This window comes from Gossypium raimondii, chromosome 9, assembly GCF_025698545.1.
Source record: "Gossypium raimondii isolate GPD5lz chromosome 9, ASM2569854v1, whole genome shotgun sequence".
Taxonomy (NCBI): Eukaryota; Viridiplantae; Streptophyta; class Magnoliopsida; order Malvales; family Malvaceae; genus Gossypium; species Gossypium raimondii.
Genome location: NC_068573.1, coordinates 42672045 through 42692930, shown reverse-complemented (window position 1 = coordinate 42692930; position 20886 = coordinate 42672045). Strand labels below are relative to the sequence as shown.

Here is a 20886-nt window from a genome sequence, read left to right as displayed (position 1 = left end):
TTTCGTAGATTTTTAAAAATAATAGTATACTAAAAATTTATTTAATTAGATGGAACCATCCGGTAAGTTATGCTCGATTACCTACCTCTCTTGAAGATATACGGCTTCTATTGGACCAACGGTCGGAAGCACAAGTATTAAATAAAATAGATATTTCCATAATGAGATAGTCGATTGGTACTTAGCATTTAATACATAACTAATATTTCCATCATGGTCATATAGTTTGAATGGACACCATACGAGGATCCTGCAATTCGGGCAATAATTCCGGATAAGTACTTCTAAAATCGAAATGGTTGGCATGTAAAAGTCTCATTAATCAACTTTACGACTGTAAAGATGCACCAGTCGGACAGAGTATTACGGTAATTTAGATTCCGACAACCAATTTCCGTGGCACCTGAAGTGTTGGATGATCATCACAAAATTGACCTATGGCAATTGCATACGGATTGGCCGAGATTCTGGTCACACTACATCTAAATGTGGGAAGATTGGTATGACTATATACCTACTCGGGAACCGATCATCGTTCCAGAGTTAGCATGCGTACCGGAATACATGCCATGGTTTAGGATCAATGAGAAGCCGTATTTACTCTCGCCAGAGGAGAGGCAGCGGCAATTGCGTGTCCAAAGGGAACGACGTGGCCTTTTAAATCCAAAAAGAATAGACGACGACGCAGGCCCATCAACGAGGCCCAAAAATTTACCCGGCCCTTCATCAGCGTCCATAACTTCATCAGGCCTAGCAACAGCACCGATACAGTCACCCGAGCCAGCAGTTCAACCGACGATACCCATGGCACAGCCTTTTCAGATTATGCCAAGTGCGTATCCTAGCCCTTTTATGTTTCCTTTTTCTAGTCCCATGGCAGGTTGGAGTCAATGGCCCGGTTTATCTCAATTTTCGACTACGCCGATTGGATCGCCGATGTATAGGCCATTGTCGCAAGAGGGATCGCAATAGGGGCCATCGGAGAGCTCTTCGTTTTACCAAACCCCATCACTGTATGGGTTTCAAACACCTTCGCTGTTGGTTATGCAAACACCTCCACATTCACTATTCTATTAAGGTGGCTTATCGTCCCAACACCGACAACCAGATCCTTTACCGGATGAACCAGAATCTTCGCCGGAATAACTACAACCCCCACCAGAAGCTGGACAAAGAAGGAATCCAACGCGTAACCGTCGACGACCGCCATGTGGCACTGAATCTAGCGGGCACGGAGATTGATTTTTATTTTAAAATATTTATACAAAATATTTGATGTAATAAAATACAAAATAGTTTATTTTGAATATTTTGATATTATTTGATGTAATAAAATACAAAATAGTTTATTTTGAATATTTTGATATTATTTCATTTAATAAAATACGAAATAGTTTATTTTGAATATTTTGATATTATTTCATTTAATAAAATACAAAATAGTTTATTTTGAATATTTTGATATTATTTCATTTAATAAAATACAAAATAGCTTATTTTGAATATTTTGATATTATTTCATTTAATAAAATCTGAATATTTTGAATATCTTAATAATAGAAATTCTTTTAAAATAGTTTTGAATAAAGTGATTGTAATTTACTTTAATATTTTTAATGAAATAGATTTAAAATAAAATAAGTAAATATTTTGAATATTTGTACCAATTTTTTATTTCAAAAAAATATAAATAATACAAAGTTGTTTACAATTACGTTCAACTATTGTGATTTGGGCATGATCGGCTTGTATGGCCTAGATTTCTACACCATCCGCACAACTTCTGCTGACTGGCTGTTTCTCGGATATCCATATTGTTACGTATTCTAGTTGAGCAAGGTCGACCCTTCAGTTTGCGATGCAATTCTCTATTTGGTAACAGCTTAAAAGGAGCAAGTGATACGGGCGACCACTTACGTTTATCTGGGACCGGTGGAAAAACGTGTCTCCCGACGTTGTACATGTTTTCTAATTTGTACATTTTGTCGACAAAGCTCATCGGATCCAGACGGAGATTCTGACAAGCTGCAATTACATGAACGCATGGATAACGAAGTGCATCAACCATCCCACAGTCGCAAGTCTTATTTCCCAAGTGTACACGATATTGCCCGCCAATAACACCTTGGTGCGGTCTATCAAACTCTGTCACGCGAAACCATAAGTTGTCTCGATCGTGACACACTGTGTGCATGGTGTTCGTCCGCGCCTTGGCCTTGTTAATTTCTTGCACTACCTTACTGCACCATACATGGCCTCCCTGCATTTGGCCTGCATAACTCGCTGCTCATTTTGGAAATAGTGTCGTTAAACGAAAATATATCTCTCGCACAATCGATGTTATCGGTTGATGGTGCGTTCCTTTTAGAATAAAATTTATACATTCAGCCAAGTTTGAGGTCATATGACCATATCGTAGGCCGCCGTCGTATTCTTGTGCCTACTATTCGAAACGTATGTTATAAAGGTAGTCCACGTCTTCGCCGTTAATTGAATGTAAAACTGCCAACATATCGTGAAAACGGTCTTTATTTATTTCATATCCTGCCAATATAAGTTCATAGCGAATATTATATACCATTTTTTCATTTACAATAAATTCAAAACGGTAAATGAAATAACACAGATAGAGACTAAATACCCATGTTGGTCACTTGTCGTCATTCGCTCTTAGATGGATATTGCCTGTAGTAGTTGAAAGTAACGTGCCTTGGCAATATCGATGGTGTGTGCGCTGCCATAAGCCTGTCGATCAAATGCAGCTAGTATACCGGTGCCCCAATCTGAAATAACATAGATATCAGGTTGGGGCACACATGCCTCCTTAACCTAGATAGAAAGAAATCCCAATCATCATATGACTCCCCCGGTGTTATTGCAAACGTAATTGGAAGAATTCTCCCACCGCCATCCTGTGCTACTGCAAGTAATAGCTGATGAGTATACCTACCAAACATAAAGGTACCGTCAATTTGTACCAATGGCTTGCAGTATGGAAATACGTCTTGGCATTGCTTAAAGGTCCAAAACAGGCGTTTAAACACTTGACATCCACGTAGCAATCGGCCATTGAAATACGCATGTTTCGTTTCAAGGTCTGTGATGCAACCTGGGACGTATCTCTCTAGCACTTGACACCACTGTCATATTTCATTATATGAAGCGTTCCACCCACTATGCATCTTCTCCAACGCTTTCTGCTTAGCTATCCAAGCCTTGTGGTAAGAGGGCGTGTACCCCATTTGGCTACGAATATTGGCAATTATGATCGATACTGAAGTCCTAGGATCTGCCTTCACCGTGGGTAGTATCAAGCTAGCTAACATAACTGAATCCATCTTGGGATGATCTTGTGAAACACCTATAAACGGAGTACATTAAATAATGCAACATTACATAATAACAGTACTATTTAGAAATCGTCAATACTGTATCTGCAGCACATGTATGTGGACCTTTGTCCTTTTTATCTCCCACAACCCTGTCATTTTCCTCAATGAGACGTAGATTTTCCATGAACATGTGTCATCTTGCACAGCACACTTCGCCTCAAACTTATCAGATTTAGATTTAACCACGTGGTATTTAACGCCGTTATTGATGTTATGTTGTTTCAAAGCACCAATAAAACTATCATTGTGGGAAAATTGATTACCAACTTCAAATTCACCCGAATCCAACCCCGAACTTGTACGATCACAAAACCGGTGTGGTAAATCTGGAAACTCCAATGCATCATCTGCAGACAGATCGACATTATGCATGTGAGCTGGAGGTGAGTATGCTCTGAATCGTAGATTTTCTTCTTCATCTGAACTCATTTCAGCATCTTCAGGTTCTGTTAGAATAGGCTCCGGTTTAGAGAATAAGCCAACTTCTACACCATCGGGCCCAGGGTCTCGAGGTGGATTTACATCAGAGTCATCTTCTAACCTACTATCATTTGCAACGTATGAGGTCCCCTCACCGGTAGACGTCGTAGGGAGTACATCATCCCTTTTTCTAGGCATTTCATAACATCCCCAATTGGATGTAGATTGTCAACCACTAGAACTTGATGCCATTCCCCAGTACGTATTTCCAACATCAAACATCGAGCCACCGACGTACATGTCTCATCCACTGACAGAGTATCTTGCAGGGGATGTGCATTCCACACTGCTAACAAACATGGGCTGTTCTGTGTTTTGTAACCCGCTAACCAAGTGTCGGCCAGGAGTCGTGTGTACCTCTCGAACACCAGTTGCAAGTACATTATTTGGCGATGTAAATTGTACATATAACTCAATATAAGGTGCTCCACTAGCAAGATGAGTCTGCACAATTGCCTCCAAGCTACGAGCACATTTTCTGCCGAACGAGTCATATGTCACCGGATCAACAGAAGAACAAAATCGATACGTAATAGACAGAACTTTCATTGGCGTCGTTCCGAAAATTTTACGCCTAATTCTTTTACGAAGTTCTGTCAAATCTATGTTCTAGTTAAAAACCAGTCGCACTGTATTCTTCGATAAAAGAACAATACCGTTCTCGGTTTGGCAAACCTCACCATCATAGTAAATAACATCACTAATACGTTCACTCATCTTTAATGTCTAACCTTCTTAGCCTCTCTAAATTGTTTTTGCTGTAACTTATACAATCTGAGAACATTTTTTGCCTCATTTATAGCCTCAGCCTAAACATGCTACTGTAGCAAAAACGCGTCCACGTGGGAGCGATTTTAGAAATTCTTCTGATAAAGCATCCTGCTTGAAGCTTTTTTATACTATTTCCTCAGAAACGTCAACTCAAATTTATTTTTTCAGGATCTACTGTAGCAAAAGCACGTCCAAGTGGGAGCGATTTTAGAAATTCTTCTGATAAAGCATCCTGCTTGAAGCTTTTTTATACTATTTGCTCAGAAACGTCAACGCAAAATTATTTTTTCAGGACCTACTGTAGCAAAAGCGCTTCCACGTGGGAGCGATTTCCTTAATAAATTTTTAATTTAATTACTCACGTAACCTTAAACCCTAATTTAATTGATTTTTTCTTAACAACCCATAAACACGAAACCTAATCCAATTTTGAAAAAAATATAATTAATTTAATTAAGAAACCCTAAACCCTAATCCCTTATTTGTTTAATTTTTTTCTCTAAAACCCTAAAAATCCCAAAAACCTTAAACTCTAACTCTAACTCTAACCCTAAAAACTCAAAACCTAAAGTGGGGAGAAACGGGCAAAACGCGTCCCCAAGGGAGCGCTTATGTGGCAACAAAACGTGCCCTTGAAGGAGCGATTTCCATCCACGTAAGTAAAGCGCGCCCTCAAGGACGGGATTTTCTGCCACGTCCCCTGACATCGCGTTGCGTGGACGCGCTTTCGGGGAAAAGGGTCATTCCAGTAAATAATAAAATACCGAACTCATTTCGGTAAATTTAAAAAAAAAGGGCTTTTAATGGTGTTTCGCCCTCTTTTTTATATGTATAAAGTGTTTAGTGACAAAGAATGTGCCTTTTAGAACTCGTTCTACATTGACAAATACAAGACAAATGTCAGTGATACAATATGGCTAATCACAACCACAAAGCATTAAAAAAAATTATTTAAATTAATCTAATATAAACTTTGATTGTAATAAAAAAATCAAGATTAAAACTATGAATATAGGCAAAACAAAAAAGAATTGCAATAATATTTTAAATTAAATTATAAAACTCAAAAATTAAAGGGTTATAAACAAAAAAGATTTATAATAAGGTTATAAAATAAATTATAAAAACACAAACAATAAAGGGGTTATAAAAAATTTCACCAAAATAAACAACACTGATTATGAAATACCAGAAATAATATTACATAATTTAATTTTCATAATCTATGTTTCGAATTTGAATATAAATCAATAAGTTGTATAAATTTTTACGAAAAAATTAATACAATAGAATATTAGAAAAATATATAAAAATATAATATTAATATTAAAATTACTCAATTCAAAATAAAACAAAAAAATTATAATTTTGTAAAATTAAATTGATACCCAAATTAACTTAGGATTTAACTCAAACAGAAATATTTTAAGTAGGAATAGCCGAATAGGTATAGATATTCCCCTACTAAAGTGCGCCCGTTCCGTCAAATTAACTTTTCCCTTGTTTGCTAACGTCACCGGGGGGTGCACAATAGGTATAGATATAGGGTGTGGAAGGTTTATGGGTAGTTCTAAATATTATTCTAAAAAAATAGATATAATCAAAAATTATGCTTGAAACATTATGTTTTAACTACTTACATTATCATGTTGTAATATTTTAGTTATTAAGTCGTTAATTGTCATATTTTTTCAAACAAAAATTTTAGGTTAATTTATACAATCGATCACCATATTTTTTCGTTTTGAGCAATTTAAAAATTTTTTATGTTCTTTTAACTTTTTTTCTTTATTTTCTGTCCTCCTCTGTTTCTCACTCTGTTTTCCTCTCTGTTCCATTTCTTTTCACGTAAATTTTTTGTTTTTCATTTTTAAAACTAGTCCCTATATTTTTTATTTTTTTGAACAATTTTATTTTTTCAAATGAATCAAGTTTGTGGATTAATTTTAACAAATAAAATTATATAAAAAATACGTTAAAAGAAATGAAGAAGGAGGAAAATAGAGGAGAAATAAAAGAGAATGAAAAAAAGTTAAAAGAACATAAAAGAAAAAATAAATTGCTCAAAAAAAAAGTGTAATGATCAATTGTAGAATTTAACCTAAAAAATTCATTTAAAATGATCTTTTAACGTGGCACGTCAACTTACTTTTACACCATTAACGATTCAGTGACTAAAATATTATAACATGATAACATAAGTAATTAAAACGTAACATTTAAAGCATAAATTATTAAAATGCAACTTTAAGGCAAATAAAAGCGACTAGCTTACCCAATTAGAGTTAGTTGTTTTAGGAAAAAGAATTGGGAGTTAGGTGTGAACATGAACTAGACCTGCCATCCACTTATCTTATCAATGACACTTGATTAATTACAAATTTGATGGAATCCTACCATTTTTAGAAGGATGCAACTTTTTCTTTAGATAAATTTATGAATAGTTATTTTTATTTACATAAAAATACTTTTCGTCAATTACATTTTTTCCATCTTTTCCATTATATATATATGATTGTTGTAAGAATATAAAACTTTAGTAATATATATTTTATTTGAAAATATTTTGTATAACAACAAATCACACTTAAGAAATGCACCCCGATAATCTAAGTACTTACATGTATAGTCACAAGGTTGCTAGCATGGGAATCCAATCTATTGGATGTTATCTTATGAACCAAGAAAACCGAAGGTTGAGACATGGCTTTCAAGTTGTCCATCAGATGGCAACCCAAAACAGAGTACAATGTCTTGCTTGAAAGCCATCACTTAAACCAAGCGAGAGCAAGTAACAAACTTGTCGCTCCCCCGGCCCCCTTTCTAGCTTTGACTAATTATTTATGCAATTCAATAACAGTAAACATATTGGTGCCATTGTTGATTGTTGATTATGCAATTCATAACTTCTTTTATTTGTTAGATAGTAATATGTTATACTGTTTGAAGGGTTTTTTACTTAGATATATTAAAAAAAAATTAAATACTTAAATAGGTTGTCAGCTAGATTAATTACCGAAATGGTACGTTTTCTTTAACCGCGCCTATCTAACAGGCGCGAATCAATTTTTATATTAAAATATATATTTTGTTTAAATAAAATATTAATTTTTTTATTTTTATTAAAAATATTTAAATATATATACAGGTAAAAATATGGTCAACAGGTAAAAAAGGGGTCGCGTCTGTCAGATAGGCGCGACTAATCGAGCCTGACAAGTAGGCGCGAATGGTCTTTTGTTGCTGCATGCATGCCCCCTCCCCCGCTCCATCTGCATACGACCATTTTTGTTTGGTGGGCGGTCGATGGTAGTCCCTCCACGTATGACACGAATTGGATAACCTCTTCCAGATCCGCATCATGCACCAAAGCCAGAGCTGGAGCCGAAGGCAGAGACGGAACTACATTCTAGGGATAGTTCTTATCATCCAGATTTGGGGGGTAATGACTATTTCCCAGGCTCGCCAGGCCACGGATATCATTCAGAGTTTGACATCTTTAGCCCACTACCACCTCAGTACTCCAGTCATCCTAGCTCGTATCCACCTCAGTACTCCGCTCCTTCCGGCCAGTATCCACTGCCATACTCCACTCCTCCCGGCTCAAGTTCATCAATGACATTTGAGACATATGATTTTTCATCTATGTTTCACACACCCCTACATATGGATGACAAGAACGTTGATCACCGTAATCGTCCGCAACGTGAACGTCGAGCTCCACAAAAATATACACCTAGAACCACACCATCAAACCATCAATTTTAGGGAGTTTTGTAATATAAATAACTTCACATTTATATAATGAATTTAGTTGATTGATTATCAACATACGATATATAGGAGAAAAAATAAGTAGTAGTGGGCCCCACCATTCGCGCCTCTGAGATAGGCTCAACTAGTCGCAACTATCAAATAGCCGCAACTTGTATTTCGTATTTATACCTAGGTTATATACTGATTCGAGAAAAAACTTATTAATATTTTATTAAATGAGAAAAAAAATAAAATATTTTAATATAAAATTTGATCCGCACCTGTTAAATAGACGCGATTAAAGAAAACGTCAGTAATTAATCTAGCTGACAACTTAGGTATTTAAAATTTTTTTAATATATTTAAATAAAAAACCCTTTTTGAAGATGAATTGGCTTTTATCGTAGTTTAGTGTGTTTGTTGCGTAGAGTAGATGTAAGCATTAGCGCATCTAGTTTCCAACAATAAATAGACCTGCTGATGATATACAAATATTTTATGCACAAGTAAGATTCGGTTGGTTGAATTTTTTATTTTTTTAATTTTTTATGATCACTTTTATCTAGTTGAGTTTTTCTTTGTCATTTTAATTTTGAGTTTTGGATTTTTATTTATTTTAACAAAATAAGCTTTATTTTATGGCTAAATTAGTTGAATATGTCAAAAAAATTTATCAGCCAAATAAGTGATTCTTTTTTTAATGTAAGAAAATAGACTGTTTTTGGATAGAGTGTGTGAAAGCGAATGAGCTTTCTTACTGATATATTAAGGAAAGCACACCCAGTTGAACACATAGACCGTTTTTGGAGAGAGTGTGTGAAAGCGAACGAGCTTTCTTACTGACATGTCAAGAAAAGTGCACCCAGTTAAACGCATTTTTTTTGTAATTATCGAAAAACGTATCTAATTGAGCGCGAATGCGCTTTCATGCTCTCTCCAAAAATGATTTATTTCCATAAAAGTCTATTTGGCCAATTAATTTTTTTTAGCATATTCAACTAATTTAGTCTTATTTTATAACTTTTAAATATTAATAGTATTTTATATCATATATGTTGAACTTGAATATGTATGATTATATTTTTATTTCGTAATTATTATTAAAAATATTTAATAACATTATCTATAATATATATAAGAGCACAAGTTTGAAAAACTTTTGAATTGATAAGAGTACCTTTTAATTCCTATCATATTACTAAATTCACATTTAAAAATAATTACAATATTTAATTTAGAATTATAAGTTAAAATTGAAATAAGATAGAAGTTGAGATAATTATATATTTAAAATTAATTATAATTTAATTTACAATTACAAATTAAAAAGTTTGTTAATTTTAAATTGGAGTTATTACTTGAATAGAACTCTAAGCATAAAATATATGAATAAAGTTGTGCTAATTTTAATTTTATTGATGTAAAATAAAATTATTATTTGAATAGAATTCTAAGCATATTGATTATTACTTAATTAATATTATATTTAATTATGTTAATTAGTTATTCTTTTGAATAATTTTACTTTGCCTTAATTACATAAAGTAAAACCATATTATCAGTTGAACATGTTAAAAATGCTTTAATTATTATGTGAAAATGTTCTATTATAATCTTTGAAGTTAGTATTCAAACAATACATAAAATCACATGTGACATTAGAAGTTAGTATTAAAAATGAGTAAATTTCCCAAAATGTCATTTTTTTAAAAAATTTATTGAAAACGCTTTTCAGCATATTGAGAAAAATCAATATTTTTGTTTTTGGTGCCACCTCTTGTAAAAATAAAATTTACAAAACATATATTTATATAGACCCCAAGTGTCATTTTTCTTATTTTCTTAAACCATGTAGGATATGGGTCAATATAGACTCATAATCTATTTGCAATGTGTTCCTAGATAATGCGAGATTGCTTACACTTTTAACTAACAACCTAGATTAAAGATGATTAAATAATTGTACAATATTAAATAATTGCAGTTTGTTTCCTTTTAAAGACTTTCAAATTGTACAATATTAAAATATATATATATGTACAATGTTTAAAAGATGGACATACTATATATTTATATTTTTATTCTTCAATCTTATTTATTTTAATCTCTAAAAATCGATGCGAATAAAATAACGATATTATTCATGTTTTAAATAATAATGTTATTTTCAATTTTAAAATAAATGCATTACATGTGTTTACTTTGTAGGAACACCTCTTTGTATATTGCATTTTTGTGTGTTTTGTTTGATAATAGAATTAATCTCGATTTAAATAATAATATTTTAAAATTTTAAAATTTTCATACAATATCTATAATTATCTATAATCTCTCATCAATCTTTAAATAGGAGGATAAACGCGTTTTAACACACTCGACCCATATCCTCCTACACTAATAATAATGTTAATGTGAACCAAGTGATAAATGATTTAAAATAATAAGATTGATTAAATTGAATAGTTTAAATTATAATGAAAACGTAATTAAACACTTATTATGAATTTGAATAAAAATAAAACAACAATTTCATCTTAAAATTTTATTTAAATATCTTAAAAGTTAAATTAATGGAAAAAAATGATTACGTCTAATTTTAAAGATAAGGTTGATATGGATTTTTAATTTCCCAAAGTTTTAATAGTCATCCCTCTGCACGAGTCTTTGTCAACATTATTAAGGCCAAGTATGGGTTATCAAGCAAAAGCACAAGCAACTTCAAAACGCAATGCGGTCAAGGCCATGATGGATCACCATCATATCTACTTGATCCTTTTTGGAATCTAAAACCGGCATGCGCATAAATTGACCATGGAAAATAGCCTCAAAACCAAGCTTGGGGACCTCGCCTTCGCCTCTAGCAATAGCAGTTGGGTCTAAGGCATCATGCAACGGATCACCAAAACAAACATACATGGATTAATATTAAATTCGAGATTCAATTCATTTAAAAATAATATTTAACAGCTCATTAGTTCTTAGCTCGACTGGCATAAGTATTATTGTCAATGTAAGAAGACGTAAGTTCGAGTGTGTTAAAGCGCATTATTCTCCTATTCATAGGTTGAGAGGGGTTATAGGTAATTTTAAACATTGTGTAAAAAAAAAGTAGATATGAACTTAAGTTTTAAATGTTATGTTTTAGTCACTTACGTTATCGTGTTGTAATATTTTAGTCACTGAACCGTTAATTGTCATATTTTTTCAAACAAAAATTTTAGGTTAAATTATAAATCGGTCACCATATTTTTTCGTTTTGAGCAATTTAATTTTTTATATTCTTTTAACTTTTTTATTTTTTCTATCCTCTTCATTTCTCACTCTGTTTTCCTCTCTTCTCTATTTATTTTCACGTAGTTTTTTTATGTTTTCATTTTTAAAAACTAATCCCTATACTTTTATTTTTTTGAACAATTTCATTTTTTTCGAATGAGGCGGTCTTGTGGACTAATTTTAACAAATGAAAAATATAGAAAAACTACATTAAAAGAAATAAAGAAGGGAGGAAAACAGAGGGGGAAACAGAAGTGAATGAAAAAAAAAGGAAAGTTAAAAGAACATAAAAGAAAAAACAAATTGCTCAAAATAAAAATATAAGGATCAATTGTAGAATTTAACCTAAAAGTTTCTTTTAAAATAATGATTTAACATGCCACATCAACTTACTGTTACACTATTAACGGATCAGTGACTAAAATATTACAACATGATAATAAAAGTGACTAAAACGTAACATTTAAAACATAAATAACTAAAATATAACTTAAGGTAAACAAAAGTGACTATTTTAATAGTTTATCCGATTAGAGTTAATTGTTTTAGGAAAAAGAATTGGGAGTTAAGTGCTAACATGAACTGGACCTACCTCCACTTATCTTATCAAAGACTCTTGTTCTTGGTTAACTGCAAATTTGATGGAATCTTACCTTTTTTTTTTTTTACGAAAAAAAGGGGAGTGAAATTATATAAAAGAATATCCCATATAACATCAAAATAATTGAAGAGTCCACAGATTGTTTCCAAAAGCATTATCCTAAACATAATTATGAATGGGCTTTTTATGATTTAGATTTAAAAGGGAAAATGTTTAATGTTTTCTATTTTTTAACAATGCCGGTAAAATGTCTAGATACAAAGGCCAACTTGGATTGGAATATTCAGGTTGCGGAATCCAATTTTAGAAAAGGCCAGCTGTCAATATTTATAATTTTTCACATCAGTCCCTTATGAATCTGAATAAACTGTCTATGGTCTCCTCCAACTCATTTTTTATGAAAATTGCATAAGCAACCAACGAGCTTGGTCAACAGTTTTATAATGAAACCTTGGACTCACCATGACATTCTCTAATAATGGAACCGATTTGTAATAATGACCCCAAATGCTTTCCCAAAGCAGTATGGGGACTAGAAAGCAAAGAATCTGAAAATATTGCATTATAGTATATAGTATAGAAAGGTTGCCAAATGGTGACAAATCGTCTGAGGTTTGAAGTCTAACCCCGTTGGCTGTGTACCGGAGTTGGAACCGGGCTTCCCTTCTCCTTGTTTCTCTCCTATTAACTCCTCTTATCTTCTTTTCTCTTCTCTTCTGCACTTTTTCTTCAAAGGTACGTCAGGTTCATAGACTTTTGATTCTTGTGTTTTTCGCTTCTTTCTATCGAAATTCTCCCTTGTTTCCTGGGTTTCCTACTTTTGCATGCATGCCCAAACATGCGGATTTATGGGTTTTTTTTTGTCTTGGAATATTACATACTCTGTTTTTTAATGTTTGAGTGAACCTTCCATGGATCTGAGATATACCAAACACTCAGATTTCTTATGGGTTACAGATTTTTTATTTTTTATTTTTATTTTTTGTGTGTAGTATCTTGGTTTAAACTTGTCTTTTCGGTACTCACTAGATTTTCCTTTTGCGGCGAGGAAATATGTTGAGTTATTATAGGTTTTTGATTTATCAACATTATACTTATGGTTACTGTAAGCTTTAAATTGATGACGTTTTAAGCTTTGGCAATGATTTGAACATAATGATAAGCTGGACAATTGTTTCCTTTAATTATCTGAAAATTTGGATTCTTTTTGGCAGTAGCTTATGGGTTATTTTGCCGCTTTTGTTGTCCTCTCTTCTCTTGTGATTCAACTTGATACCCCATTCTTTTAACCATTAAAATAGTATCTCTTATTTGAAGTGTGCTCCGCCTAATAAGCCCAGGAATTTAGTATGACGGGATTTTATGGGATTGGTTGGGCATCAGTTTGGATTTTGGCAGAATCCATGGTAAAGGTCGATGATGGGGTATTAAGGTACTATTATGCCCTGTTAATCCCTGGACCTTAGATTGAATTCCGGAAAGGGAATGCAAATTGCTGTTTTGGAATTCCTGAGAACTGCTTTATTTCATTTATCGAGATGCTTACTTTAGTTCTTAATATGCTTGCTATAATGTGTTAATGACTGATTCTTTCATTAACTTCAAGATATACCTGCTTACTGTGTTCATATTCCTTCTAAAATCGAATTGATTGCCAGCCTTCAAAGGGTAGAAAGATCGCTCCAAATATAAGATGGTGGTGACTGATGACATCTATACAAAGGATGGGACAGTGGATATCAATAAGAAGCCTGCCAACAAGAAAAAAACTGGGAATTGGAAAGCTTGCTCTTTCATTCTTGGTATGATTTTAAGGTTTTCCAGGTTTATCCTTGTTTTAAACATATTCATTAGTATTCTGTTCTTTATTTATTCCTTCTGGTTTGCTTTGCATTTTTCGAACCCGAAAATTTCATCAGGAAATGAATGCTGTGAACGGTTGGCATACTATGGAATGGGGACTAATTTAGTCAACTATCTCCAAGAACAACTCAATCAAGGAAATGTCGCTGCATCAAACAATGTTACGAATTGGTCCGGAACCTGCTATATTACACCATTGATCGGAGCCTTTGTAGCTGATGCATATTTGGGTAGATACTGGACAATTGCTATTTTCTCAATCATCTACTTCTTTGTAAGTTTGGCTTCAACACTCAATTTTCTCTTTTTTAAGCAATTAGGTTCTTGGAATGCATATCCTGATGGTATTTTTATAGAGACATCTAGTTCTTTCAAATAAAAACAACTATACTCGATGCCTTGATTGATGATTATTTGTTTTCTTGAAGGGTATGACACTCTTAACATTGTCTTCTTCTATCCCTGGACTAAAGCCATCATGCACTGGAGATGTCTGCCACCCAACACAAGAACAAATCGCAGTGTTCTTTGTAGCTTTATACATGATTGCTCTTGGTACTGGTGGGATTAAGCCATGTGTCTCATCTTTTGGTGCTGATCAGTTTGATGAAACTGATGAAGTTGAGAGAAAAAGGAAAAGCTCTTTTTTCAATTGGTTTTACTTCTCAATCAATATTGGAGCACTTGTTGCTTCTTCTGTTCTGGTATGGATACAAATGAATGTGGGGTGGGACTGGGGTTTTGGAATCCCAGCTGTTGCAATGGCTATTGCAGTTGTATTCTTCTTTGCTGGTAGTCGAACATATCGCCTTCAAAAACCTGGGGGAAGTCCGCTTACAAGGATAGCTCAGGTTATAGTTGCATCCTTCAAAAAGCTCAACGTGAAAGTTCCTGCAGATAAGTCTCTTCTTTACGAGGTTGCTGACAATGAATCCAATATTCAAGGGAGCCGAAAGCTAGAGCACACAGATAAGTTAAAGTATGTTGTTAAAGCTTAACAACCTGCTTATACTTTGTTTACATAGGCAACCTTGCTGTTTATATGATTTGCTTAGACTTTGTTCACATAGGCAACTTTTTTGTTTTTTGAATGTTGATCTAGTCATTGATCTTTTAAACTTGTAGGTTCTTTGACAAGGCTGCTGTAGAGACTGAAAATGACCATGATAAGGAATCATTAAACCCATGGAGACTGTGCACTGTTACCCAAGTCGAGGAGCTTAAATCAGTTATCAGATTGCTTCCAGTATGGGCATCTGGAATCATCTTCGCTACTGTCTACAGCCAAATGAACACTATGTTTGTTTTGCAAGGCAACACAATGGACCAACACATGGGCCCGACTTTCAAGATTCCTTCAGCATCTCTCTCCCTCTTCGACACTCTCAGCGTTATCTTTTGGGCTCCTGTTTATGACAAAATCATTGTCCCATGCGCAAGGAAGTTCACAGGCAAGGAACGAGGCTTCACCACACTCCAAAGGATGGGCATTGGCCTTGTCATTTCTATCTTTGCAATGATCGCTGCAGGTATCTTAGAAGTGGTCCGGCTTCAAATTGTCCGGAAGAACAACTACTATGATCTTAAGTCTATTCCAATGTCAATCTTCTGGCAAGTCCCTGAATATTTTCTAGTCGGATGTGCCGAAGTTTTCACATTTGTTGGACAGATAGAGTTTTTCTACGACCAAGCACCTGATGCAATGAGAAGCCTGTCCTCAGCTCTTTCACTAACAACTGTTGCATTAGGCAACTATTTGAGCACTCTGCTCGTTACCGCCGTGACGAAGATAACCACACAAAACGGGAAGCTTGGATGGATTCCGGATAACTTGAATAGGGGTCATCTTGACTATTTCTTTTGGCTCCTGGCTATTCTAAGTCTGCTTAACTTCATAGTCTATCTCTGGATTGCGAAGTGGTATACATACAAAAAGGTAGCTGGATACCCTGAATAATTTAAGCCTAGGACTCCCACATGACTCGTTGAAATTTGTAGACTTGCTTTTGGTGATATCAGTATATTATGGTTTTAATTTTTTTTTCTTGAAATTTGTGAATTATATTTCAATCCAATATGCCTTCATTGCAGCTCTTCTATAGCAGTTCCATAGGTTCAAGTAGAACCTTAACAGTCCGTTATCGATGTTATTTGGCCAATACGTTGCACTCCAACACAAACTCATCTCTCTTCTTCTTACAGTGCCCATTTGACTCAACGCAGCTCTTCCTTGCACCGACAAATGGTCCACCAAAACTGCTCGAACTCCTCCAACTGCTCCTCAAATCTTCGGATCAAAACCTCCTCTCACATCTCCATTCCGTTCCCCTCTCAACTTTGGCCAAGATTCCGAATAAGACCCTCTCGACACGTCCTTAGTTCTGATATCCTATCTCCATCCTCATCTTTCTTAACACTCCTCTTAATAAACCAGAAAATGTTCCAAGCTTTACACCATCTCCATGACTTCTTAGACAACCCTTTGCGTTCTCTGTTCCCAAAACGATGATCCCTCGAAGAATTGGAGTTAGAATCTTTATCTGGAACAACAAGCTTAACTCCATTGATGTAATCAACAGTTGCAGCAGAGACCTTAGCATTAGAAATCAATTTCATTTCATCCATCTCAGCCACTATAGCTGCGACAGTCTTCCTAATAGAACTAGACCTATCGAGACTCTTTCTTCTCCTAGAAGAACCAAAGTAATGAAGCTGACCCTCCAGGAAGTGATTCATCTCTCAAAGAAAGCTTAGGTCCACTAACGTAATCAACAGTTGCAGGAGAGGCTTCAACATTAGAAACCAATTTCATTTCATCGGTCTCAACCACTATAGATGCCGCAGTCTTCCTAATAGAACCGGACCTATCGCGACTCTTTCGTCTCCTAGAAGAAGAATTAGAATAATAATCTCGTCTGATCAGACCCTTCAGGAAGTGATTCATCCCTCAAAGAATGGGAGTTAGAATCCCTATCCGGCACACCGAGGTCCATGAATGTAATCAACATTAGAAACCAATTTCATTTCATCCATCTCAACCGCTACAGCTGCAACAGTCTTACTAATAGAACTGGACATGTCAAGACTCTTTCTTCTCCTAGAAGAAGATTCAAAATAATAATCCTTGTCCGAGTTAGCCCTCCAGGCAGTGATTCATCCCTCAAAGAATTGGAGTTAGAATCACCATCTAGAACACCGAGCTTAGATCCATTGATGTAATCAACAGTTGCAGGAAAGACCTTTGCATTAGAAACCAATTTCAATTCATCCATCTGGCCTACTATAGCTGCAGTAAACTTACCAATAGAACTGGACCTGTCAAGACTTTCTTCTCCTAGAAGAAGAATCAAAATAATAATCCCTTGTTTGAGTTGGATCTCCGGGAAGTGATTCACCCCTCAAAGAATTGGAGTTGGAATCAATATCTAGCACATCAAGCTTAGGTCCTTTGACATAATAAACAGTTGCAGGAGAGACCTTTGCATTAGAAACTCATTTCATTTCATCCATCTCAACCACTACAGCTGCAGCAGTGTTTATTATAGAACTGGACCTATCGAGACTCTTTCTTCTCCTAGATGAAGAATTTGAATAATAATCTCGTCTGAGCTAACCCTCCAGAAAGTAATTCATCCCCGTTAATTGAATTAAGGTTTTCTCCACAATTTCACCTTTAAATTATACTCATTTTCTTATACTGGTATTTAAAAAAAAAATTTTGCACTTTAATACCTCAACTATTGTTATTGATTGATGACATGTACAGTTATTGAAGTTGACTTTTCATTCATTAACTTTGATTAGTCAAAATCATTAAAATTATATTTTCTAAAAAATTAAAAATGATAATAAATTGTAAAAATATTGAAAATTATAAATTAAATAAAAATTTATTGCTTAAATAAATAACAACTCAATCTTCAATTCCGGATAATATTATCTCCGAAAATAATTACGCAATTGATTTTATGGGTCTCAAAACAGTCTTAGAAAAAGATTGTTTAGGACTAAAGCTCAATGAAAATGATGAAAGTTTCGGAGACTCAAATAAATTAAGAAGCTTTTTTAACTTTAGCTTGGATAAAATCGATTGAATTGTGAATTTTGAGACCACAATAAATTCTTGAAAAAGGAGATGATGATTAGGATGATTTTGCCTTGTTCTTCTTCACTCTCCCATCAACCCAAATTTAAAAAGAAAAAAAAAATCAACACTTTTTTTGCTTTCACGAAGGATAAAATTGAAGATTTTCTAAATCTGCTATGCTATGTGGTTTAATGGACTTCTTTTAGTTTTATTTCTGGCTTTGTTTTGCCTTTACTTTTTTTGAATTTTTTAAGAAAGAAATGATGGAAGGAGAGCTTTGCCTTTTCTAGAAATAACCTCAAAGCAAGCATTTGACTTTTAATTAATGCTATAATTTTTTTAATAGTTTTAAAATATTTTTTACATTTTGAATAATTTTACTTTTTATAATTTTAGAATATTATAATTTTTTTTAAAAATTTTGACCGGTCAATAGCCATACCACTGGGCAATGTTTGACACGACATCCTTGCTGCATCTAAAGACATCCTCCCAGCATCGAGAGAAAACCTTGGATCCATGTCACAGGACCTTCTCCCGAACCCATAATCCACAATTTCAGACTGGGTTTCCCTGTAGTATCTCCCAATCGGCTTCTCTACAAGCAATCTCTCTATCCCACTCCATTTCTCCTCTTTTTAAGCTTTCGTTCTTGCCTCCATTTCTGCAATTTCTTACTGAAAATTGAAGCAGCAGACCAGAAACTCCTTGCAATCTCCTTAAGATCACTTTCGAAAGCCTTTTTGTTTGAGAATCAAGATCTACATGTTCCTTCATGGGCTTCAGCTCCACTTCTTGACAGAGTTCCGTTTCTTATTCCTCTACAATATCTTCAAATTTCTATTCAATTAAACTCGCGTTAGCAACTGATACATTGGGCTGTTCTTCTATGATCTCTATCACACCTGCGTGATCGATTCCACTCTCGGTTCGGCCTTCTTCTTTGCTTTCAAAAACGGGACCTTGAAAGACATTTGAAGAAGAACCCAAATTTGGGGCTTCAACTTCATCAATTTCAAAAGGCCTTCCGTTTCCAGCTGTTTCTTTCTTATGTGGGTTTCTCTCGGCATCTCGATAGAAGAGTGACCAAAGCGTTTTTTGAGAACCCTCCTTTTTCGAGGCCGAGAAAGACTTTACTCGTTGTAGCTCGGGCAAAAACCTAATTCGATTACCGCCTCCTCTGGAAGGCTTGAAAACGGCTTTAAATGCGGCTGTAGAGGTGGAAGTAGTGGCGGCGATTGGAGATTTCGGAGAACTAGAAGAAAATTCGAGAAGAGCAAGACGTTTGCAGAGGTATGAAAGGAAAAAGCTAGTAAAATGCTCTTCAGGATGGCGGTCACAGGAAGTAGAAGGACGGTGGGGTCACGGCTGTTGTGGCGACGGTGCTAATGCTGGAGGAGGCTGCTATATGTTAGGATTCATAACGAGTAGTAGTACGAAATGAGCACTCTGCTCATATTATTAGGTTCAGAAAAGGGAAAAGAAAATTGAAAAATATGAGACCCAGTGAGATTCTTTTTTTCTGTATTGAGCGTGTCATAACTGTTTGGTTCCAACAGAATGAGAATCAGAATTATGGTTGGAATCGACGGAAAAAAATTAATTAAAAAAAGCAGTAAAATAAAGGTTAAAATCTGCTTCAAATCCCTATACTCTCCAAAACGTTACAATTTAATCCTTATAGTTTTCGATTAAATTCAAGTTTATTATGATTTTCTTTTTGTTACATAGCTACCACCTATCAAGTAAGTATTTTGTTATTTTAAAATGTTACACTAGTGAATTTAATAATATAATTTTAATAGTATTAACAATTGGACCTAAATTTTAAAATCTTAAAAATAGAGGGACCAAATTACTAAACATATAAGTAGGAAGACTAAATTTCAATTTATTAGAGTACAGGGACCAAGAACATATTTTAACCTAAAAGAAAAAGAAAAAGAAAATCTCTGCGTAAAATTTAGACTGGCCCACGGCAGACACTACTGAACTCACTTCACACTTCATTGTTCCTTGGTTTTTTTAATAAATAAAAATGATTTTTTTTCTTGCCAATTAAGAAGAAAAAAAGGACCGTAATTTTGGATTTGGTTTTAAAGCTTAGATTAAGTTCTAAATATTAGATTGGATCGTGGAGTCGGAATAAAACATTGATTGGTTTAATAATTATTTTTTTGTAAAATTTTAATTTAAATAAATATTCGATACGTAAATTGAATGTTTAACTGATTATATATTTTTCATACGATGTCTAAATTAAATATAACTTATTAATTTATGATAAAGTCTATGTTTTACAAGATATAAATTTATTATAAATTTAAACTACAAACAAAGTGTTTTAATAAAATTAAATTTTTAGTTATAAATTTGATAAATTTTATTAGCCAGTAATAAAATTTATTTTCAAACTCCTTAAATTCAAATTATCATCAAACTTCTAATGGAAGGATTTTTTTTATTTTATTTTGTAAATAAAGAAGCTAATTACAACTAGACATAATTAAATTTGTAGTAGTCACCAATACTTTCTTATAACACAACCCTAGTAATTTGATTAGGAGGATACTCAAATTTTCAAACCAAGAGGATCATTCTTGCTTAATTTTACTAAAAAATTTGTAATTATATTCATACCTTTATCCGCCAATCTCTTACTA

At 33.9% G+C, this 20886-nt stretch overlaps 1 protein-coding gene and 1 pseudogene across 1 annotated transcript; one reads left to right on the top strand and one right to left on the bottom strand.

Moving 5' to 3' along the window:
• Window positions 1-12712: 12712 nt before the first annotated feature.
• On the top strand, window positions 12713-16187 carry LOC105799924 (protein NRT1/ PTR FAMILY 8.1). Its single transcript, XM_012630748.2, has 5 exons — window positions 12713-13008; window positions 13932-14075; window positions 14193-14410; window positions 14565-15115; window positions 15262-16187. The coding sequence occupies exons 2-5, from the start codon at window positions 13967-13969 to the stop codon at window positions 16091-16093; spliced, it is 1710 nt and encodes a 569-aa protein (XP_012486202.1). The 5' UTR covers window positions 12713-13008; window positions 13932-13966; the 3' UTR covers window positions 16094-16187.
• On the bottom strand, window positions 14565-20233 carry LOC105797723 (protein OCTOPUS-like; annotated as a pseudogene).
• Between the last annotated feature and the right edge of the window lie 653 nt (window positions 20234-20886).